This window comes from Triturus cristatus, chromosome 3_2 (genome assembly GCF_964204655.1).
Source record: "Triturus cristatus chromosome 3_2, aTriCri1.1, whole genome shotgun sequence".
Classification (NCBI taxonomy): domain Eukaryota; kingdom Metazoa; phylum Chordata; class Amphibia; order Caudata; family Salamandridae; genus Triturus; species Triturus cristatus.
The window spans coordinates 489,809,816-489,834,112 of record NC_140584.1 but is presented as its reverse complement, the minus strand read 5'-3'; the positions used below and the strand labels follow the sequence as shown (position 1 = coordinate 489,834,112).

Sequence of the window (24,297 nt, the reverse complement as noted above, 5' to 3'; positions counted from 1 at the left end):
GAAGGGTCACCCCATATTTTAACTTTCCTCTGCCTTCCTTTGCTGAACCCGTATGGGTCCAGTTCTTGGAATTGGAACTGGGCCGGACCAGCTTTATCAAACAATAATAGCTGCCATGGAAGTGTGATGAATTGAGGTGGGCGGAATTTGTGTAGTCGTGCTCCGCAAAGCTCCGCGAAACGGTAAAAAATCTCCGCGAACACGCAGAAATTCCGCGAAACACGTGGAATTGCTTGCTCGTGATACTTTTTTTCCTGTTCGCGATCGCGTTTGCGTTTTCGGGGGGAAATATCTCGCGAACACGCACTTTGGGAACGCGAACAAGCAAAAAATTCTGCAAAGCCGCGTAACGCAGAATTTTGGTCATTTCCGCGTTTTCCGCAGAACGTGCAATTACCCAATTTCCGTGAGCGGAACGGAATTTACCACCCAGGCCTAAAGACACATAATTTTGGATGACTCAGCCATCCAAGTTTTGCATTTGAAATCTACAAGTTAACTATCGAAGGGCCCCGCACATATTCTAAGAAGGAGCTCATTTGCTGATGCCACAGACATCCAGCACTACACCCGATTTTTGTGCTTTCAGTATATTTTACATCTTGATGATGACCCTAAACATTTAAACTCATAGGTCGAATTGTCGATGAAACAACATATGTGGACTTTTAATTTGATGGTGGATATCAATACTTTCTTGCCGAATATTGACCCTAAACACTCTACTATCCCTATCAGCCACATGTATATATCTCTGTACATAGCATATATGCACTTTTTTCACCAATAATCACTCTCACTGCGCCTTCACTTTTTAGGAGCACCTTATCTTTAAGATATGAGTAATGCATAATAATTGTTATGCATCAATGTATATATCCATCCATGACTGAGGTTATACGGAAATACATGCACTAAACGCATAATTGTATACCCACTCCTGGAGGTGTTTTTCTATTTTGGTTCTGCCTTTATTGCAGTGGAATTCAAGGGCCACACTTCCCCCGTGGGAACCACCTTTTACATAACCTCAGATTGGGAGCAGATAGAGATATGCCCTCAAATTATTTGTAATTTAAAATCCTTTTTAACAATGAAGTCTAATTTTAAGTTACAAGTTTGAAAATGCCAGTTTTAGTAAGTTACGCAAACAAATGATGGACGGAATGCTGAATAAATATTACATTCATCCCCAGTCAAGAGATCTGGGTTAAATCCATCCTTCTTTTGCTCACCATGCCACCCCAGTTTAGACCCAGCCATTTGCAAATCAGTCTTGACCCTGTGCCTCATGGGAAAAGTCCAGACCGAACTGCCAAGCCAGATCCTCCCTGGACCGAAAACAAGCATCCTGGGACCGGTTTCTGGGTGTTACCCTTCATCAGCCAGGCTAGCTTGAATCCAGTGGCACAGTGAGCAAGGGACCCATGTCTGGGCATACCCATCCCACTTAGGGTGAAAAGTGCAACGCAAACAAATGATGGACGGAATGCTGAATAAATCATACATTGACCCCCAGTCAAGAGATCTGGGTTAAATCCATCCTTCTTTTTCTCACAATGCCACCCTAGTTTAGACCCAGCCATATGCAGACCAGTCTTGACCCTGTGCCTCATGGGAACAGTCCAGACCGAACTGCCAAGCCAAGTCCTCCCTGGACCGAAACAAGCATCCTGAGACCGGTTTCTGGGTATTACCCTTCATCAGCCAGGCTAGGGAGGACCTGGCCTGGCAGTTCGGGTTAGACTGTTCCTATTGGGCGCAGGATCAAGACTGATTTGCATATGGCTGGGTCCAAACTGGAATGGCATGGTGAGCAGAAAAACGATGGATTTAGGCCCAGATCTCTGTACTGGGGTGAATGTATGACATTGTTCTGCATTCTGTCCATCAATTGTTATTTTTGCATTTGTCACCTCGAGTGGGACGGGTATGCCCAGACGTGGGTCGTGTGCTCTCCATGCCACTGGAGTCAAGCTATCCTGGCTGATGAGGGCTGAAAGCCCGAAACCGGTCCTAGGATGCTTGTTTCCATTCTATGGAGGACCTGGCCTGGCAGTTTGGGCTGGACTGTTCCCATTGGGCGCAGGGTCAAGACTGATTTGCGTATGGCTGGGTACAAACTGGAATGGCATGGTGAGCATAAAAGCAACAGATTTAGGCCCAGATCTCTGTACTGGGGTGAATGTATGACATTGTTCTGCATTCTGTCCATCAATTGTTATTTTTGCAGTTTTAGTAAGTTGGCATTTTCTTTTCCTAACCAACTGTGCTTTTCTGCCCATGTTCTACGTCACATGGCAGTGAATGTCTCTGCTGTTGAAGGGTTGTGTATTGCTTCCAGACATGGGAGCAATGAAAGCTGTGAGGGGAGTGGGTCTTCCTGGCAGGATGGAGGAGCTGTCCACTACCTTGATTATACTTCAAAGGGCTCTGCCTGCAGCACACACAAAGGGACCCCACAACCCTTATTTGTGTAATCATAGGCAGTTTGAAGCAAAACCCAAAGGAAGGGGGAGATCTGACCAAAACCACAGGTATAAAAACAGGAACTTCAGAACAACTCTTCAGAACACACCTGGACCTGTGGAAGATTCAGAAGAAGGACTGCCCTGCTGTTGAAAGGACTGGCTTGCTGTCTGAAGAAGGAATATTGGAACTCAATGCCTTGATTCCTAGGCTACCCATAGTGACTCCAAGGGTCAGTTGAATGACCTCCTTTGTGAGGTACAGGGACACAGCAGGCTTCCAGAGGGCTCCCTGCAACTGCCCAGTTGACCAGCACCAACTGAACCTGACTGAGCCCTGCTGCTGGCCACTGCTGGAGTGAGTCCTGATCCTAAAGAGTTGTCCCCCAGGGTCCTGGACCCTTGGCTGGCATCAGTGAAAAAGTAAAAATCATGAAGTTTGGGATCCTCATGACCACATAGTTACCTTTTTTTGCTGAGAATTGACCGCCAGTGATGTCCACAAATGCGAAGCTCCAGTAGACCTGCTCTTCGTGCCAACGGCGACCATCGATGATGATGGGCAACGCAAGACCTGCACTTCGCTCAGAGTGTCCACAGTAATCAACCAACGTGAAGCTTCAGTAACAACGGCGAAGCGCCAGCTCTTCACACTACTGTAACGAGCGTCTGCGAGGCTTGACCTGCTCCTTCTGCAGAAAGCCTTCTCCTCACAGCTGCCTTTAATGCGAATGGAGCTCTTCGCACCAGACTTCAGAAGGTAACTCTTCAGCTGGACCTATTGGTCCCTGAATGCGACTAGCGCTCTATTGCAGTAGAGCTAAACTTGGGATTTTCTCTCAGTCTAGTGCGACCAGATCACCACGAGTGGTGCTTTCTGGTACTTGGTGCTATTTTTACTAAAACCGTTAAAAATTAATGTCTCTGGTACTACTAATTGAATTTTGGTCATTCTGGTATCATTTTATTTATTAAAACTTACTTTCTTTTTCGAAATTGGTTTGGGATTTTTCTTGTTGTGTGTTTGCACTTTATTACTGTTTGGGTTCTGCATAAATACTTTAAACATTGCCTCTACGTTAAGCCTGGCATTAAGCCTGGGTTAAGCACAGGTTAATTTTGTGAATTTTGTGGTTCACCCTGACTAGGATTTTGGCTGTTGCTTGAATGGAGCTTCCACTCGTCTCAACCAATCACCCAGTTTCTTACATTCTGCAATTAAAAGAGCATGAGCTCCTATTTATGAGGTTCTTGAGATTTTTGCTTTAATAAAAAAAATCAAATCATAGTGTTTTTTTACCACAGCTTTGTTCCTAGTCCACAATCCCTTGAACAAATGTGGTAGGCAAAATGTTGAAATGTAACCTATCAAAGAGCAGCCTTGGTCTACATTTCTTAGTGAGCCTTTATTTAAGGGGGTGGAACACCTCAGTGGGATGGGACAAATCAGTGGGTTCCAGCTGAGGTGCACACTCAATAAGTTTTGTACACCCTAAAACCCACTACCTAAAAATTAAAATGGAACTTTCATCCATATAAAATGGATGAAAGTAGGGTGCCAAATAAATGGTCAGAAGTCACAGTTCCGTTTCCCAGTTAATGATAGTCCTAAGATTGGGTATGTTTGTGGCATGCCGTGGGTATTGAACACTTTCCTATAGGAGACCATTCACTTCTTCACTTGATCTTCTAAGGTCAAAGTTTAAACTGGGGAAACTGGTTCTTAAAGTGTGCTAGCACCCACTGCTTGTTGTAGGGCCAGTCTTAAGTCAGTGCTGGTACTCCCTTTGGATCCACTGGTTCACTATTGTAACTGAGGAACTGGGATTTGGGTTTTTGTCTTGTAATTACTTTTTGAAATTATAAATTGGCTTCCCAAAGTGCCATCTTAAAATCAGGCAAAACCTTTTGTCTTGAATTACATGTATTGGGGACAGACACACATTCACTACAATGGCAAGAATCCAAAGTAGACACGCGGGAGATACAAGATGCTACGTTGCTACTGAGTTGCGCTGGTAGCCTGCTCCGCTTGCACTCCTGTGATATGGCAGCCTGTCGACAGCTATTAGGCATCCTGCCAACAATGGAATACTGATGGCAAGAAAGTGACTAGTATAGAGGAGAGATCTGGGGAAATGAGAACATACTCTGATCCAACAACCCTGGAGACCTGAGTGAGTAGTGAACCCAGGGACAGAAATTCTAACTCCAAGATGGCCCCTGCTGACACACTGTAGAGTTGTGGCCATGTTGTCCATCCGGGGTGTTGTCGACCTGGAGAGGAGAATTGTTCTCTGGCCCCCATGCACCCGGCCAGCTGTACTGTGGTATGTCACGTGGAGTGCAGGAGGAAAGGTGAGGCACATGGATGTGAGTCCATGATAATTGAGGAGTCTGGAGCAAGGCCCATAAGCTTTCCATATATGTAAATTGAAGGCAGCGGCCATATCCAGAGGCATTTTTGTAGCATCTTGACACCAGGGAAGTGGGTGTCTTTGGGTTTCACACTAGAAGAGTGACTCTTCCTTGTTGTGGGTCAGGAGACCATTCACTGAGGGGGACTGCTCTAAAGAAAAACTTCTACAGCATATGTACGGCCCACATGATTTAAGTATAGAACACTCAAACATATGGACACTGACACCCCATGGGAAAGCGGAGGCTGTTCCTAGACGAGAGTGATGGTGCTGGCCTGGGATTAGTACTAGCTGCCACTGGTGCTTTGACCTGGTCCCACGCATGGGTCTGGTTCATACAGGATGGTGCTTTTGCCAATAATCCCACCTAACAAATATATACAGACAGATCTGCTAGGCTCATAATGAGTCCCACAAAGCACAGTATGTCGAAAAAGGGTCTTAGTGTGAGCTGTCTCGCAAATGTTACCCATGTTCCTCACCAAAATAAACCTGATGAAGGGATTGGTGAACTTTAAAAAGGAGCTTAAAACCGAAATAAACCGAGACCTGAATAATGGCCAACAAGCACTCCATGGTAACTTGGCCCCCAAGCTGTAAAACGTACAAAAAGATGTTGGCTCCCTGGGGCAGATGGTGCTGGAAATAGAAGCCAAGTTGGAGCAGGTATATAGGTCAGTGAGTTCGCAAGAACCAGACCAGGGCGCCCTGAGGAAGATGTAAGGAATTTAGAAACTTCTTATGAAAAGTAAATATCAGAGTAAGTGTCTGGTGGAATGTATGGAGTTGCCGGACCTTGAGGCCTTTGTGTGAATATACTGTTCCCTAATAGGTACAGGGTGTACAGAGTCCACAGTCCCCCAGAGGCTGATAGAGGTCAAAGTTAGGTATGACCTTACTCTCAAAAGTGGTAGCTTGGTCGAGCAGTAAGGCAGTACCAGAGGACAGTGTAAAGCATTTATTGTACACACTCAGTCAGCAAATCGTTTCACACACTCAATAACTGAACTCTAGGCCAATGGTTTATATATATAAAATATATGCTTGTTTTATTTTTAGAACCACAAAGGGGGTAAAAATATACTTTTTCAGAATGAGAGGTTGAATATAAATACTTTTGTCTTAGGCAATAAATTTGTGTAAACAGTCACAGTTGGTTGCAATAAACAATCCTATTTCCTAAACATAACAATGCATTGAGCTCAATGGTAAATTCAGGTTATTTGTAATAAATTACTTTTCAGATTACTTTTGGAATTCCAGGTCTGGCTCCTAGAACCAGCCTGGGGTCAGTATTCAGAATCAAGTGATGAAAGTCGACTTAATAACTGTAATGATTTTTAAATAATATTTAGCTATTTCAAAAGTTAGCACTTAGAAAATATTTCACAGAAAACATTCAATGGATCTCTATGGCAAGAAATTCAAATTGCAGGTAGAGTACTTTATCGTTACTTTAGTAATCCAGGACTGGGTGCCTAGACCCAGGACTGGGGTCCTTATCAAAAGCAGGTAAGTAATTTCGTTTGCAGAAATGGTACGATTTTAAAAGAATATTTCAAGTTTGCAAAAGTAGACACTTAGAAGAAATTTCACAGAAAAGCAGACAATGATTTCCTATGGGAGAAAAATGAGTTAGAGGTAAGTATAGTTGTGAACACTTTTCAGAGTCAGGGCTGGGCACCAAGATCCAGCACTGGGAGCTCACCTAGGAGCAGGTGAGTAAATTAGTTTTTGTCACTTGGCTGATTTTTGGTGAATTTTTGCAGTTTTGAAAAGTTCACACTTAGAAGATTTTTGAAGAAAAAGTCAGTCAATGTTACCCTATGAGGAAAACGAAGTTAGCGGTTTAAGGGTAAGTACTCGACTGGTAGTGTTGAAATTCCGGGCATGGACTCAGGGGTCCCCCAGTGTCAGGTAGGTACAGTTGGTTCACCCTCAGCGGTTTCAGGACGGCCGGGTGCAGAGAGAGTTGGGCCCAATGTTATCCTATGAGGGATAGGGGGGCCTTGGTTGGTGGCTGCTGTCTGGCAAGCCACGCGGCTGTGGGAGCTGGGCTCCTGGTCACTTACTCAGGGCAAGTGGGGAAGTAGGTTAGTGTAGAGAGGGCACTGCCAGGGCCACTCGGGCGGCTGGGTGCAGGGTGCTTTTGAGCCTTAGGGCGCTCAATGGAAATCAATGGGAATGTTCCGGTTTGGAAAGAGGCTGCAGGCTCGGGGACGAGGATGTTTCAGGTGCCACCACCACTTCGAGAGGTAAGTTGGGTAGTTGTAGGTTAGGTGGGTACCCCGGGATTGGGCACAGGGGGTCGCAGGGCGCCGGGTGCAGGGGTGCCTTTTGACGTCGGGAATCTTACCCTCTGGTTGATCGCGGCTGGGGTGGCACTTGGTTCTGAGGCTGCAGGCTTCTTCCGGGATGTCGAGGGGGGTCCTTGGGTGCCGGACTCTGGGTCACAGTCGCCGTGGGGTCGTCCTCTGGGTCTTTGTCCACTCCGGCACTGGCCAGGCTTGGCTGGTGCAGAGTGTGTTGGGTCCGCGGTCCCGGGCTGGTGCCAGGGATAGCAAATAGGTTTCTTGAGTAGAGCCTCTACTCGTGGGAGTCCCAGGGGCTTAGAGCTAAAAGGTAGCCAGGTCCTCCGGGGTTGGTGAGGTTGCTGACCACGTGGGATGCCGCGCTGGTGCAGGTTCGAGAGTCGACAGGCCGGTAGGGCTGGGGCCAAAGCAGTTGGTGTCTTCTTCTCTTTTTAGCAGCTGCAGGGCAGGTCTTTGTTCTTCTTGCTCTTCTTGTCGTTTTCTATCTGGAATCTCAGGAAGGAAGGTTCAGGGTGCCCCTAAATACTAGATTTAGGGGCGTTACAGGTAGGTGAAGGCCAGGGACCAATGGGTCCTTGTCCTGGGGTGGGTACACCCCCTATCCTGCCTCTCTCCTGTGGGAGGGGGGCAGTAGCCTAATCCTGATAGGGTAGGGCCTCCCATCTTCAAGATGGCGAGAGCCCGGAGATGTGCTTCACCTCGCCTCCCCCACCTGAGGGGTGGGGTGGGCAGGCTGGCACATCCCCTGTCCTTGTATGGGGTTTCCGGCCAAGCTTCCCGCCAGAGTGGGGGGTTGCAGTGGCCTGGGGAAACTCCAAATGGCGGCATGCCTTTGAAGCTTCCCTTTGCTCATCCTGGGGGAGGAGATTTCTCACCTCACCCAGGATGTGCATTGTTGCAGACCCGGGAGAGCAGGGGCTCTCCCACCCAGGGGTCCAGCAACGTGTCTGCTGTGTGGCAGCCTGGGCAGCCTCAGAGCAGACGTGGATTGTAAGTTAGCTGTAAGGGGGCATCTTCTAAGATGCCCTCTGGGGTGCTTAGTACATTAAATCCTACACTGGTATCAGTGTGGGTTCAATGTGCTGAGAAGTTTGATACCAAACTTCCCAGGCTTCAGTGTTGCCAATATGGTGCTGTGGAGCTCGTGTTTGACAAGCTCTCAGCACCATGTATTCTTAAATGACAGCACTGCACTTACAGTGCCCAGGAATGGACCCGGGTACTGTAGGGGCACAGGGCTCCTGCTCCTGTGCCCACACCATAGGCGTAATGCACCCAGCTAGAGGGGTGGCTGACATATGCCTTGGCAGTGTAGGTGATGGGCCTGGTACACAGTGATGTGTGCCATGTCGACTCTTTGTTTTGTCCTGCACCCAGACACTCAGCCTGCAAGGGCAGTGTGTGTGTAAGGGTACAGGGCCTCTGAGGGTGGCACAATGAGTGCTGCAGCCCTTAGAGGCCTTCCCTGGTCACAAGGCCCTGGGTACCTAGGGTACCATTTACTAGGGGCTGACATGTGGCTAGGGTTTGCCAATTTGGAGTTTGTGTGGTTTAAGGAAGGAACATAGGCCCTGGGCACCTGATTGGCAGGAACCCAGGGTACACTCAATCTAAGTACATTCAGCAATTTAGCAAAAAGTGGGGGCATACCATGCAAGAAAGATGGCACTTTCTCACAGTATGGTCATGAAGCGGTTTGGTTGGACAAAGTCCACACGGGTGGCCTGAGGAAGATAGCTCATGACCACTGTTTCCGAGAAAACTTTTTACAATTCTGTTACTTTTTTCAAAAAGGAAACTGTTTTAAGGACTACGCAGGCCAAACATATTTCATTTGAAGGGACCTCATCCCAGCTATTTCAGGATGTTTCCATGGCCATATTACAGAAGTGAAACTCTTTTAGACCATCTAAAAAAAGCAAGGAATTTGCTGTAAGTGGGCTTTTCCCTATGGGATGACCTTTGCGAAATCTACAAAACTTACCACTTCACTGATCAAGAGGTAGCTGCTTCCTTTCTACAGGAGGCACTGCACGATAAGGCTCCCTGGTATATAACTAGATCTCAAAGGCAGCATGAAGCCAAACAAAGAGATAAGAGCTCTGACAAGGCAAAGGATAAGCAGCTTTTAGAGCCACATGAATAACCTAGATGATAACTCTGTGGAGATGGAGTTCTGGGAGGGAATTGTCAATATCCTTGCTTGAGGTTTTGTTTTCTTTACACCTAATCAGAATGTTCCAGGAGGCTCTATCATGCTCTTTCTGACTACCCTGCACATGGTTGGGGGGTGAGGAGGGAGGGTTTAAAGTAAAGAGGGCCTGGGACAGACAAGTGGTACCTGTGTTTTTATTCCACCCATCCATCTGGAACTAATTATTGAGTGGGGGAGATGTTATATCATTTCTTTATCCATGTCTAAGTCTGCCCCACTGTAAAGCAGCCAAATCTAAGTATTTAGTGACTCATTTTTGAGAGGTCGATTACGTCTTTGGTTGGTTATAGGTTATTCGGTTTTGACACATATTGATGTTGATTGTTTTTCAAGTTCTACAAGTTGGGGTTGGCTTTTTGAGGAGGGAATAGAAATAGAGGGGGTGCCCACGTCAGAATTGCTATTAAGGGCAGCTGGCAGGACTCTGTCTGGTCTGTTTTGCCATTCCTGTGTACTGTGGTGGGAAGTGGACCATTGCCTAACTCTGGGCTAAAAAACTGTTTCGTCTGTTTGCCTTTAATCCATGGCTAAAGTCAGTTAAAAAGGTTGTCTGTGTGGACGTACCTACTTCAGCAACATCCTGACTCCCTTTGCTTATAGGAGACTGGCCAGAACTGTAGGGACCAGTTGAGAATGAGGCATTGAATATGCCTAGAGAGAGAATACTCCTAAAGAAACTCGAAGCACATTGGGGTAGCTATATTCCTCTCTCCTTTATGATATCGGAGACTCCAAAGATCAGGAAGGAAACTTCATGTTATTAAAGGTTTCCTGGGGGCCACCAGGTGACACTGGTGATGATCTACTCCCCTAATGTCGTCCAGGACGCCTTTCGTTTGTAATTTATGGACCAACCCACCAGTTTTGCAGAGGAGGACATTATCCACACAGGGCGCTTTTAAAGGGCATGGGATAGGAAATTGGATAGATCTAGGGTAGAGTGGAGGTGTCACCAGTGTGCTAACTAAGAAACTGAAAAGTGTGCTTGCAGCACCTGGCTTGACGGATAGCTGCTGAGAATTCTATGGGAAGGCGAGAATTTAGACTTCTTCGCATTGATCTTTCATGTATCCCCACTACCTCTAGTACACAAATACAAAATTGGCATGATATATCTATCTGATAACACCCCAGTCACATTTGAAATGGACATAGGAGCTACTCCAAGTTGCAGGAGCAGATGGCACTTTAACTTTCACTCATGAGGAATCCAATTTCATGACTGGAAATAGCATCACATATTTCTGAATACTTTGACCTCAATTATCAAAGGGTGTCTTCTCCACTTTTTCTGGGACACCTCTAAGCCAGTTCTTATGGGCAAATTCATTTCAATAATGGCAAAGCTGCAAAGGCTATGTGCACTGGAGACACGTAGACAAAAAATGGACATTAAAGAGACACACAAAATATCGCCAGAAGCCATCTCTCCAGCTGTTGAGGGAAATTACAACACTTATGGGCAAATTAAGAGCAATATCCACTAGAAGAATGGAACTCAACTTACTATACATCAAACAAAAGTCTTATGAAATGAGTCATAAGTGGGACACACCAGGCCAGTCAGCTGAGAGGGAAGGTTGAGAGGGCCACTATCCAGGATTCTGCTCATACTCGGGTGCTCACTTATTCACCAAAACAAGATATTTAGGAAATTTTATAAGGTACTCTATTTCGATGAATACTATTCACGGGATGCTCAAAGGAAATATAGTAGATGGGCACCCTGGGCCAAAATCCCTGAGAACAAGACGATGCTTTAGATACTCCCATTACTGGAGACAAAGTGCGCCCAGCCATCTATGACATAAAGTATAGCAAACACCAAATACCTTTATGAGTAAATTTGATAAGGTCTTGGGTCCTTATGTGACCACCAAATCGACCTGTTTGTCTAATCACTCTGCAACAACTGAAAAGGTCACTCCATTTCTGAGATGCCCTAGGGAGCTGTGCTTCCTAAAGTCTGAACGTGGACATCTAGATTTTTAAGAAAGTTCAAGTGACCAGTGTTAGAAGATTGTTTTTTGATTTGATCCATCCTAATCAATCAGGATTTGTCAAGGAGAGGCAGGACAACAATAACAGTCAGAATATTGTCCACCTGGTCAAAAAGGCCCACAGGAAGAAGGTTCTTGCATTATTGGTATCCCTTGATGGCCAAAAAACCTTTGACTTGGTGACTGAAAGACGTGTGTAGGCCTCAATGTTCTTAAGATAGTGATGGGTAACTGTGACAGCCTTCCAGCACAAAAAACGTGAACTGAATGTACAGCATTTGGTTGAGGCTAATTACCCCTCCGGCCATTCTAAAAATCCATGAAGATTTAGTGAGGTGGCCTCTCGCTTTTCTCCTGTTTAGGAAGAATTCATGTCAAGATGAATGTTCCTCCAAGGGTGTTGTATCTATTTCAGGGACTTCTGGTGAGAGTGGAAACATATTTCATTAATGCACTGTAGCATAGTATTTCCCACTTCGCGGTGAAGGGTGCAAAGGCAAGTATCACAATGAAACTGCTACAGCGCACCAAACTGAGGGTAGGGGCAGCATTGTCCGATTTCTCTGCTTACTATTGTGCAGCTCCTGTGCACTGTGAGGTGTAATTTGTAATACCTGCATATGAAAATCACAATAAAGTTTGTTTAAAAAAAAAAAAAAAAAAATACTATTGTGCAGCTCAATTGTGAGTAGGTATTGACTAGTCCAAAACAGAGCCATGCAACTGTAAGTGCACCTAGAAAAGGCAATTATGGGGAGGCAACTGTGGCATGTCATCTGGTTGAGAAAGGGGCTATGCCTCACCCTATATATACACCTTGGCACACCAGTGAAGACTGGGCTAATGGTTTGGGACAATGTTGCAGTGAGGCTAGGTCTCTCTATCTTTCCGTCGTTATTTGCCAATCTATTCTAATTCTGATTTTAGTTCAGCTTCCTATAGAAGCCCCTTTGACAAATGATGGGCTGTAGGTTCATCATCAATAAGTTACAGAGGGCTACTGTTTACTCCTTTACACAATGTAAACAAGATATCCATTTAGTGAGCTAGCTAAACACTTACATCACGCCCAAATTAGACACTGGGTGAAAACCAGTTTTCAACACTCATCAACTTCAGGGAACATTTCTAAAATTTACAAACTTCTTCTTTTGAAGTTGGTGGCTAACACTCAGGCCTCACTGTCATAGTTTGCTGTGCTCTTGGGGACCTAAATGTATTTAGAAGGTCAGGAAATCCAATTCAGATCCTCTTACTATCCATTTCCATATCTAATTCAAACGATGCACTTAAGGTCCATCGATCACATTACCTTCACGCTGTCATTCAGTACAAGCTTTTTCCAGTGAAGGTTTGCTCTTTTCCTGAGGAGCCTTTTGAATTTTTCGGACTTCTTCACTTTCCTCCACTTCCACCTTTCACTCCCAGGATGTAACTTTTACCACTAGATCTTTCTGTCTCATTGAACTCTCTGTAAATCTCTGTACATTTCTTGCTGTTCTTCCTCACTCTGGTACTCAGTTGGAGTGACGTGGTCTTCCTGTCTAAACTGTAATTAGGGTACTCAATTTTTTCAAATATTGATTGGTCACAGTATTATTTTTATTATATGGAAATTTGTTCTGTTTTATTTTATTTGACACTATTGTTGTAATGAGTGTGCATGCTTTATATTTCAGTAATCTCTATTCTGAGATGAACAACACACATAGTTGAGCCACTCACATCCTTGTTGTCAAAACAGTGGGTATTATAACTTAATTTAAGAGTCTCTTATATTGATTATAGAATGTGTATTTATAATCCTCTTGAAATATTTCAAGAACACATCTACAAAATATAGAAATAGTTCAAGATATGGGAATGAGGGCATGCAAGTATTCTATGTAAGAATTATATTTGATATTTAATATTGAATTGCTATTGTTTTTCTTGTAGCTTCCGTTCCTGCTCCAAAATCATATTTACCCAGAAGGGTTTGGTCGCCCAGTCAAAGAAACTTCTGTTTTGAAAGCCACTACTTGGAAAGTCACTGAGCCACAAAGGATTGTTGCAAAACGTTGGAAGGGATACAGGGGCCGAAGACATGGATACAGAAGTATTAGGAAACCCCAATCGTGCCACCAGCTCCACACTGGCTGCCCAGATTCAGAAACCAATTTGGATTTAATGAATCTTATGAATTCAAGCCAAAATAATCAATCAAGTCATGTAAATGTTTTCATCTCTCCTTCTAAAACGCCCACCAAGATGGCCATCCCGGAGGGTGTGTCAACATCCACACCATGCAAAGATGCAGCAACAGTACTTTCACCAACTTCTATGCTGCTTTCTTTGCTGCCTGGCTTAACTCCTCCAAAACTGGAAGATGGTGTGTTAGATTTTAGTTTGCTTAAGTCTCCAAATGATGAGAGTCTAGGATATATTAGTGTTGGCTTTCCTGACACTATTCCTATAACATCTGAACCAGAAGACACTGAGCATGATATTGGTGGATTCCAAGGATTTACTCCTATTGAAAATGATTCCTTCTCTGAAATTCTTGGTGCTGACCAACACAATGATAGTTTTTCAAAGTTTTTTTCAGATTACAGCACGCCCAACTTAGGTGAAGGAATAGACATGGCCAACTTAAGTTGGTCATATATTTTCCACAGAAATTAAACAGGCAGCTGTGTAACAGTACATTATTGATGCTTCTGCCCTTTGTTGTTATTTGTACAAAGATCACTGGAATGTTTTAATTATTCTTCTAAAGCACTTAATAAACTGTGAGAAAAAGCACTGTTGTAAGAATATGAAAGGATGCTATGATATTCACATTTGGAAGAATCTAGTCATGCCCGGATTTATGAAGAATGTTTCAGTAATGAAGCCAGTACAAATCACATTAACATCTGTTGTTTTTTATGTATATTTGAAATTATCATTTTGTCATAGCTTTAGTGACCAGCTACAAATGACATCTTATGCAGTAATTAAGCACAAAGTAATAATGTATTAACTAAAAGAAATATTAAACATGATACTACCTTTGTTTATGTTTCAAATTCTCGAACCTTTAGAACAAACTTATACAGTCTGACATTAACATTTATTTAAGGATTTGGAAGGGTGCACAGTGCACAGCTGTTCTCAAAGCACTGTGTTAGGAGATACGTGAAGCATGGCCTGAATAAAGGGTTAGAATAAAACCGTTTTCAAGGACTTTCCAAACAGAAGGAGAATATGAACAGTCTTGCAGACAGAAGCAGTGCTTTCTACAATCAGTACCAGGCTTCTTTGGTAGGGAGGTGCTTTCCGTGCACCTCGAGAATCGACAGTGAGGTAGCGGAGTAATAGAAAAATCTCTTAATTGATGGCACTCTTATCTGCTAACAGCAATTGTCTAAATTTGAGATGATACTTTTTTGGCAAAGGTCTGAAACTGGCTACAGTGTAAAGGCAGTGAGCTTGTTCCAAGTTATCCAAGGCATTGAAAGCTGGTGAGAGCTGCGATGATTCCGGTAGCAAAGTGTTCTTCACATATGATTTCCCCTATATCATTCCTGATAGCTTTAAGTTGTGGCTATGTACATTTTGTCATAAACAGGAAAAAGCGAGAGGGAAAAAATACTAACTCGTCTTCCCTTGACTTAATCTATCAAACAACAAGAGCAAGTACTTTGTTTACCTAATATATGACCCTTTGGAGTCTCTCACTTACAGAAATGCAGGGGGGACCGTCAGGGTTTTTAAAAGAATCCTCACTCAATTTCTATACGGCCAGTTCTTGAGGCTAAGAAGGAACTGCACATTGGGGCCTCCAATGAAACGGGCCATAAGTGATGACAAGGCCTTGGTGCCCAGTCGGAATCTGCACACCCCTCATGAGGGCCATTAAACTCAGCACAGCTGCGATATGTGCAGCTAAAAGCAAGACCTCCGCCAGAGGCCCAATCACAATAGAGCTTGTTGAAATCATAAGAGACGTCTGTGCCTGTTAATTGTAGTGAATGGGATAATAATTTCCAAGATTCAAAGTTCAACTGTGCTTCAAGCAATATGTGTTGTTTCAATTGTTCATTCCAACAATACACTTAAGCAAAGAACAGCCGACACGTGTTTCGCCCACTTGACCAGCCGACCGAGGGCTTTATCAAGGCTGATATTAACAAAACAAAGTGTTTTTATGTGTGACAGAGGTAGAACCAGGGTGCAAGTGACCCATATAAAAATAATTATAGATTATGTTCAAAGTGAATTGGAACGGGGATTATAAACCATAAGACATCAGAAAAGAAGATTAGTTGGGTGAGAACAGAAGTCGACAAGACAAAAGTTGTAAAAGAAAGAGAAGGAAGAGAAAAAGAAGGAAAAGAAAATGAAAGAAATAGAGAAAATAAATCAAGATATTAGCAATATGCCATCTCAAACACAAATGTCAACAGATTTTGTAAGAAATGGCAATTATTCTACAACATGAATGTTAGATTGACTGTTGGAGACATACATAGGCATCTTACCGAACCTATAGGCCACAAGTTCATGATGAGGAAGACAGCTTAAGTCCTTAATATCATCAATACTTTAGCCCAGTCTGATATTGGAAACATATTTTTCATGCAGTGATGTTACGGCAACAAAAGGGGTGGGGAGAGCCCCAGGTAGACGCAACCAACTTGATTATTCTGTTTCAAGGTTGAAGGAAGGCTCTCATGTGATGTAAATGTGTATGGAAAAAGTAGTTCTTACCAAGGGAATCTAGTTGTGGTCCTATAATCTAAATAGAGATAGAAATAAAGCACAGTATAAGAAATCTCCAGTCAGTTAGGGCCTGAACGTATAAACTTGCTAACGTATAAATTGGACAGTACCCAGGGCCTATCAATAGTATAGTGTGTCTTAAAATCAACAGCTAGTAAGATACAGCATACATACGTTTTGGTATGGTCGCTGACACAGGACTGTAAACATCTAATGGCAACAAGCAGAGTCCGGGGAAGAGGAGTGACCATTGACGAACAAATAAATCAAATAAACTAAATAAATAGCCAGTGCCATGGTGCAATAGTGTACACGGTTAGACTGCAGTAAACTAGTACAATTGCAAAAAAGTCTCAGAAACTAGAGCGCTAGTAGTCTATGGCAGCTAAAAGGGATATACATGAATGTTTAAATATCCGCGGACAGCCCCGTTAAATCTACTTATGGCCAATAGCCCAACAACTTTATAAGTTGCCCTATTTGTCCAACAAGAACTCAAGATACCATGGAGACAAGCTAAGTATCAACAGACCTTTCCCAAGCTAAATTGAACCCCTAAGGTGAATGAGTCAAATGATTAACTTTCCCATCTTATTATTTTCCTTTTGTCACTTACAAGTGAACTGCGAGGTTCCCCACCGCCATGCTAACCTATTTTGCTTTGGGCTAAAAAAAACTGCTGCCATGAAGAATATCATTCCTTTCGTGTTGGTTCTTATTCTCAGTTATTTTTAGCTTTTCATCTATAACATAATCCTTGTTTGACATGGGACCATATTATCTATCATAGTAGCTCTTCTATTTATCTTACTTTGTCTGATGTCGATTTGACAACATCGCTCGATTCTGTTTCTCCCCCCGTTTTACGTTTTCCAACCAGACTTATTCTACATTAATTTATATCTATTGCTGATTCATTTACTTTACCAATTCCACAGTTCGGTTCTGCCGAGGCCCGTCTCCTAAAGGTTCCCTACCCAGTAACATTTTTATATCCTTTCCGATAACAATACACCGATGACCCCAGACGCCGAGTCATGTCCGGTTAGAAAATACTTAACCAGACGTGGTACGCGTGTTGAAACCATAACGTTCTTGGGACGGCAGAGACCACCTAGTTTCCGCATTTTCCCAGTAAGTACATTTTAGACCCTTAGATTCTCTTACCTTGGTTGCATTAACCCCATCACTGTGGGCTTCACTCTCGTAGCTATCGGAGCTCGACCGTTTTGGCAGAGTTAGGCCACTGGCCATAATTCGATTTAACAGGGCTGTCTACAGAAGATATTGAAACATTCATGTATATCTCTTTTAGCTGCCATAGACTACTAGCGCTTGTACATGCGAACTCGCAAGATTTTCAATGCAGAGGTTATCAGAGAAGAAGGACGGCGAGGAGGAGGAGGAAGGAGAGCGGCCATGGCGAGGAGGAGGCAGCCACAGCAGGTAAGTGCCTTTTTTTATTACTTTTAATTAATTTGGGAGGGGCCAGCTAACTGCGCTCTGCCACGTAGTCATATTTTTGCCTAAACTCCGCGTTCGCAACGGAACGCGGAGTAGATAAAACTACGCTGGCGGAGGGTAGTTATCCACCCAGGTTTACTTATTTCTATCCCTATTCAGATTATAGGACCACAACTAGATTCCCTTGGTAAGTACTATCTCTCCTTACACAGTTACATCACATGAGAACCTTCCCTTAACCTTGAAACAGAATAATCCAGTTGGTTGCTTCTACCTGGGGCTCTTCCCCCCCTTTGTTGCCGTGACATCACTGCATGAGAAATATGTTTCCAGTATTAGACTGGGCTAAAATATTGATGATATTAAATATTTAGGGCTGTCTTCCTAATCATGAACTTGTGGCCTATAGGTTTGGTAAAATACCTATGTATGTCTTCAACAGTCAATCTAACATTCATGTTGTAGAATAATTTCTATTTCTTACTAAACCTGCTGACATTTGTGTTTGAGGTCTCATATTGCTAATATGTTGCTTTATTTTCTCTATTTCTTCCATTTTCTTTTCCTTCTTTTTCTCTTCCTTCTCTTTCTTTTGCAACTTTGTCTTGTTGACTTCTATTCTCACCCAACTGATTTTCTTTTCTGATGTTTTATGGTTTATAATCTCTGTTTCTGTTCACTTTGAACATAATCTATAATTATTTGTATATGACTTGCACCCTGGTACTACCTCTGTCACACACAAAAACACTTTGTTTTGTTAATATCAGCCTTCAAAAAGCCCTCAGCCAGCTGGCCAACTGGGCGAAACACGTGTCGGCTGTTCTTTGCTTGATTGTATTGTTGGAATGAACAATTAAAACAACACATGTTGCTTGAAGCACACTTTAACTTTGAATCTTGCAAATTATTATCCTCTTCACTACAATTGATTAACAGGCACAGACTTCTCTTCCGATTTCAACAAGCTTCTCTAATTAATGGCTCTTGGATGTAGCCATTCTTGAGGCATGTGCCAATCACAACATTGGGTCTTCTCTACTTTAGAGTGAATCCTGGAACCATCCACCCATTCGCGAACAAACCCAATCACAATAGAGGCACGTATAAACAAGATAGGCAATTATCCTATCACGGACACTCCCCGGATACAGAGCAGGTCAGAGATGCATGGTATTTAAAAGCCTCAACTCTCAGGTCCAGATTAACATTCAGACCTTTTTAGGAGGATCATTAGGTGTATGAGAGGGTGAGACACCTTGACGAAGTATGTGAGGGGGGATGAGGGCTCACTGGTAATCATTGTCTGATTACAAGACTGGATCTGATAAATAACCAACACTGTATGTATATATTGTTTTTTTGGAGTGTGACTGCGGGGCCCACCCCCTCGAAGCGATCCATTTGAGTAGTGCTACTCAACAAGTAGGTTTTGTTTCAGATTCTTCGCCATTTTTGTACAATGTTTAAATAGGTCACATAGCCATTATGTACACTGTGGGAAGGTGCTTACACTGAACCTTGGCATGATTGGAATTCAGTGAATAAATGCTAATTGTTGCTGGAGGTTCCAGCATGTATGGAACAAAGTACATGACCTAATTTGCGCCTCGCTTTGGTACTGCCTGTGCTCCATAAAATATGTTTGTCTAACCACAATGTCTCTCCTTTTTAATATTGTGTTACAGATAATTTGCAGAAAAGGTGATTTGAAAAAATCAGTGAGTTTGAAACTAAGCTCCCTTACGCCTGTCTTAGTGCACATGCGTTTAACTACATGGTCCTGATGAAAGCCATATTGATCCATTTGGGCACTTAGCATAAATGGGTGAAAAATGTTGACCATATTAAGGGGTGCATGAGACCATTGCTATCTCAGTGGTACCGAAACACTGATTTTAAACTTGCCCAAGATTACCAAGATTAAAATACCTTTTTGGTAGGTGAACTTGAGTCAATTTTAAGACATATACACCTCTTCACTTCACTCAAAGAAAACAACCAACTCTGCTCTAATCAGGTGCCGAAGCAAACTTTGAAGGCATTCGTCTTCCAGGGTGGGAACTCACTGAGGAAGCATGTCACTAGCTAGGTTGGTGAGTGAGCGTTCTTTTAAAAACCCTGAAGGTTCACCTCTGCATTTCTGTAAGTGAGAGACTCCAAAGGATCATATGTAAGGTAAACAAAGTACTCGCTCTTGTTATGTATATTTTGTGGCACGGAAACCATGCAATAGTCATTGATTTTGTATTTGTAAACTGCAGCATGCTATACTTAAGCCAACACGGATTCTTTTATGAAATAGGTACACATTAAATGTCTGAGTCTGCCCTGGAATTCTTGGACTAGTCTCTTAACAGACTTCAGGTACTGTTTTGCTTAACATGTGTATCTATTGTGCTATCCATCAATCAAGTAGTATTTGTATGGTGTGGCTAATCACCCCAGGGTTATCCCGGCGCTGTGCCATAGGTATCAGTTATAGAGCCAGGTCTCGAGTCACTTCCTGAAGTGGTTCAGCGAGGTTGAGTGTGGAGGTGAAGGGGGTGGGGGAGGGTGTTCCAGGCTTTGGCGACGTGGTGGGAGAAATGGGGCGTCCTCTAGAGCGGCTGCGGTGGATACATGGTGCCTTAGCGAGTGCAAGGTGTGCAAAGTGGAGGTTTCTGGTCGGCTGGTGGAAGATCAGACAGTGGTTCATTTAGTTCGGTCCTTGGTTGTGGAGGGCTTTGTAGGCGTGAGTGATGAGATTGAACTGGCATCTCTTCTGAATGGGGAGCCAGTGGAGGTCATTCAGGTGCTGGGTAATGTGTGTCCTCTTGGGCAGGTTGAGGATCAGTCTGGCTGCTGCATTCTGGATTATCTGGGTCTTTACATGAGTTCGGTGGTGGTGCTGGCATAGCATGCGTTGCCGTAGTCGAGATGGCTGAAGAGGAGGACCTGCGCCAGTTTTCCTTATGCTGGTGGGGAGTCATATGAATATTTTGCGGAGCATGCAAATCATGTGGAAGCAGGCTGAGGTGACGGCGTTGACCTGACATTTCATGGAGAGTTCGCTGTCCAGTATGATGCCGAGGTTGCGGACATGGTCTTGTGGTGTGTGGGTAGGTCCAAGCTCCACTGGCCACTAGAAGTCGTTCCACAGTGCGATGTGTCTGCCGAAGATCAGAAATTCTGTTTTGTCTATTTTGAGTTTAAGATAGTTGTCTTTCATCCATGTCGCGACGTTCTTCATGCAGTTGTGGAAGTTAGTCTTCGTCAGGGTGTGGTTCGCTAAGAGTGAGAGGGCGAGTTGGGAATCGTCTGCGTAGGAGATAATGTTGATGTGAGATCTGACGATGTCTGCAAATGATGTCAATTAGATGTTGAAAAAGGTAGGGCTGAGGGATGAGCCTTGGGGTACTCCGCAGATGGTGTACTTGGGTTATAAGGGTGAAGGGAGGGATGCAGACGTTCTGGGTGCGTCCCGTGAGGAAAGACCCCATCCATCTAAGCGCATCATGTGATTCCAATCTAGCATTGTTGATCCATGAGTGTATGGTGGGAGACTGGGTCGAAAGGTTCAGAGAGATGGAGGATGAGGGTGGCTGATTCTCCTCTGTCAAGTAGGGCTCGGATGTTGTAGGTTGCTGCGAACAGCGCTGTCTCTGTGCTGTGGTTGGCTCTGAAACACAATTGGGAAGGGTCCCGCAGTTCGTTTGTTTCCAGATGTTCTGTGAGTTGGAAGTTGATGCACTTCTCCAGGACTTTGGTGGGAAATGGTAGGAGGGAGATGAGACAGTAGTTCTGGAGTTCTTTGGTGTCTGCCGAAGGTTTCTTGAGGAGGGGTCTGACATCGACCTGTTTACATGCGTTGGGAAAGGTGGCTGTCGATATGGACTCATTGAGGAAGGTGGTGAGCTGGTGGCTGATCTGGTTGCTTCTAAGGTTGAAGAGTCGGTAGTGGCACGGGTTGGTGGGTGATCCTGAGTGGATGGAGTTCATCAGGGTGATAGTTGTTGGTGTTCTAAGCTTTTTTCAAGCAGTGAGTGGGTGGTTGGTCGTTGTGGTTGTTGGGTTGCAGAAGAGGTCAGAGGGTTGGGGATCCAAGTTTTTGTAGATGGTTGCTATCTTGTTGTGGAAGTGGTTGGCGAGTGAGTTGCAGAGTTGTGAGGGAGGGATTGAGTTTTCAGTGGCTGAAGAGCAGGTGAACTCTGACGATGGTGGAGAGTCCCTGGCTTCAATCTGGCACCAGCTTTGAGCTGGTGGTGGTAATGGTTGTGGGCTGATTTGTAGGAAGCTCGGTTAGTGGTGTTCTTGCTGGTTCACCATATTCTTTCCTGTTGTTTACACCTGTGACTAGATGTGCTAACTTCTCACTTGTACCAGTTGACTTGCTTGATGGGTCTGTGTGTTGTGGCTGGTTTGATGGGGGCGACTATGTTGCCAGCCCTTGTGACACAGGCGTTGAAATTCTCTACTGTCTGGTCCAGGTTGGTTGTGACGTTGGACATCAGTCAATTGCTGCTGAGTTACATTGATCCAGCTGCGGTAGGGTGTGTTATTGATTGGGGATGGTGTGTGGCAGACCTGTGAGGGTGAAGTGCATGATGGAGTGGTCCGTTCAGGTGAGTTCTAAGGTTATGGCTATATCTGATTCTGCGGCTGGACGTGAAAATGGGGTCCAGCATGTCCTGCTCTGTGTGTAGGGTCAGTGACAATCTATGTGAGCTGGTTGTTGTCTAGTCTTTCCAGGACGTCGGTGGTGTTGGTGTTGTCCAGGTGGAAGTTGAGGTCTCCCAGAAAGACATTGTGTTCGGATTTGAAGGCGAGCGGGTGATGAATTCGGCAATGGCGTCGCTGATGCCTGTTCGTGGTTCTGGCAGTCTGCATTCGAGTGTGCATTTGGTGGTTTTGTTTTTGATATGGAGCTGAAAATTCATGTGTTCCATAGTCAGCATGGTGTTATCATTGGTGATTGTGCAGGTGATTGATTCCTTGTGTACTATGGTGATGCCTCCATCATGTCTGTTAGTGCAGTCTCTGTGTTTACCTTGTAGCCACTGGGGGTTGCCGTGGCGATGTCTGGGGCAGAGGTGGGGGTGAGCCAGGTTTCTGTGATGAATGTCACATTGGGGGCGATGGTGGTGATGGTGTCTCAGAATTCGGTGGTGTGTTTGCAAAGTGATCTGGCATTCATCAGGAGGCAGTTGTGTTGGTCTGGTGGAGTATCAGCATCTGGGGTTAGCGTGGCATGGTTCGATGGGGTGTTGGTGAAATGGCAGTAGAGGCAAGAGAAAGGTCCTACTGTGATACCGCTTTGATCTAATTAAGATGGAAAAGCATTGTGAGGGTGAAGACTCTGTGGGATGCATCATTTGCCAAGATAAGCAGGTGAGGCAAGGATCTGAGCAAGTTCTGACTAATCGCTTTACTTCTATTTACTGCTCAGCACATGGGGAATGTAGTAGCCTTGCAAATACAAGGTTTTTTTGAAGACAACAATTTGTTAGACACTTATCTAATGAGATTCCACCCTGGCATAAGTAATGCCTTGGTGGTTTTCTCAATGATGGATGTCATAAAGGCATGAATATGATGGCTGAGGGTGCAAACTTTGTTACACCTGTCTGCAACATTCAACACCATCAACCACAGCTTCCTGGTCTACGAGGCATACTCAAGCCATAATTAGAGATACCATCCAGGATTGGCTAAATGCATTCCTATTTGATAGAGCTCAAAAAGTTGCTTTCCCACTATTGAAAATGAATCCTTAATTTTTTAGGTGTCTGTCCACCAGGGGCCAGTCCTATCTCCCTTTGTTTTTTTATGATAGTAGACCTTTTTACATTGACTTCATAAAGCATGTTTTACATCGATGTTGATGATATCTAAATAGTATTTAGTTTTACTGGAAATATGATGGGTGCATACAGCATCAGTGAGTTTCCTTTGCTTAGTTCCTGTTAATAAGTGATCGGATATTGAATGCCTGACAACTCTCTAAAAGTAAATTCCAGTAAAACTGTGGTTGTTCAACAATGACTCCTCACCTCTATGTGATTGGGATGCTTGTCTCGAGCCTTCATTGATGGGACAGTGCCCGTTGCCTTCTGAAGAGGAGTAACAAACTTGGAACTGTGTTAGAAACACAAGTGCCTATATTGTTTTAACACCTGTTTTAGCACTTAAAGTTGTTGAGAGATGTTCTACCTTTAGTGGAACTGCTTTCCGTAACACATTGATAAATGCTTAACCCAAGCATCTTTGATTATGGCAACATGTAATGTTTGTTAGCCCCTAGCTTAAAATGCGAAGTGTAAATTTGATTGTAATTCATGTAACATGAAAGCCGTGCATTGGCTTCCACTTAAGAAAAATGTTCAACGACTGCCAAGAGTGAAAAAACTCATAGATTATAGGCACTCAAATCTAAGCCAGGCCTTGAGGTTTGCAAACCAATGTTCATCTCACCTGTTTAATTGGTCAGAGCAGGTGGCAGCGCCTTTTCATTGCTGCACTATGTTCCCCCATCTTTACAGAGTCCTTCTTTAATGCTCCTTGGAAATAGTTTACAGTAGTATTAACATAGTTGTAGGTGTCTGATCAGTGAAGTAGATGTGCCAAGTTTTCAGCTGTGAAATGGGGTTTTGTGTAAAGCTTTCCTCGTTTTTGGTTATGCAGAGTAGACGT

General features: G+C 44.0%; 1 protein-coding gene across 2 annotated transcripts in view; it reads left to right on the top strand.

The window, feature by feature from the left end:
* Positions 1–14,452, top strand: part of LOC146857591 (uncharacterized) — a 164,603-nt gene extending 150,151 nt beyond the window's left edge. For both annotated transcript variants that reach the window (XM_085648140.1, XM_085648141.1), the window contains exon 10: positions 13,354–14,452. In XM_085648140.1, coding sequence (XP_085504266.1) covers positions 13,354–14,079 — 726 coding nt within the window. In that variant the 3' untranslated portion in view covers positions 14,080–14,452. The remainder of the gene's footprint in view (positions 1–13,353) is intronic.
* The last annotated feature ends 9,845 nt before the right edge of the window (positions 14,453–24,297 follow it).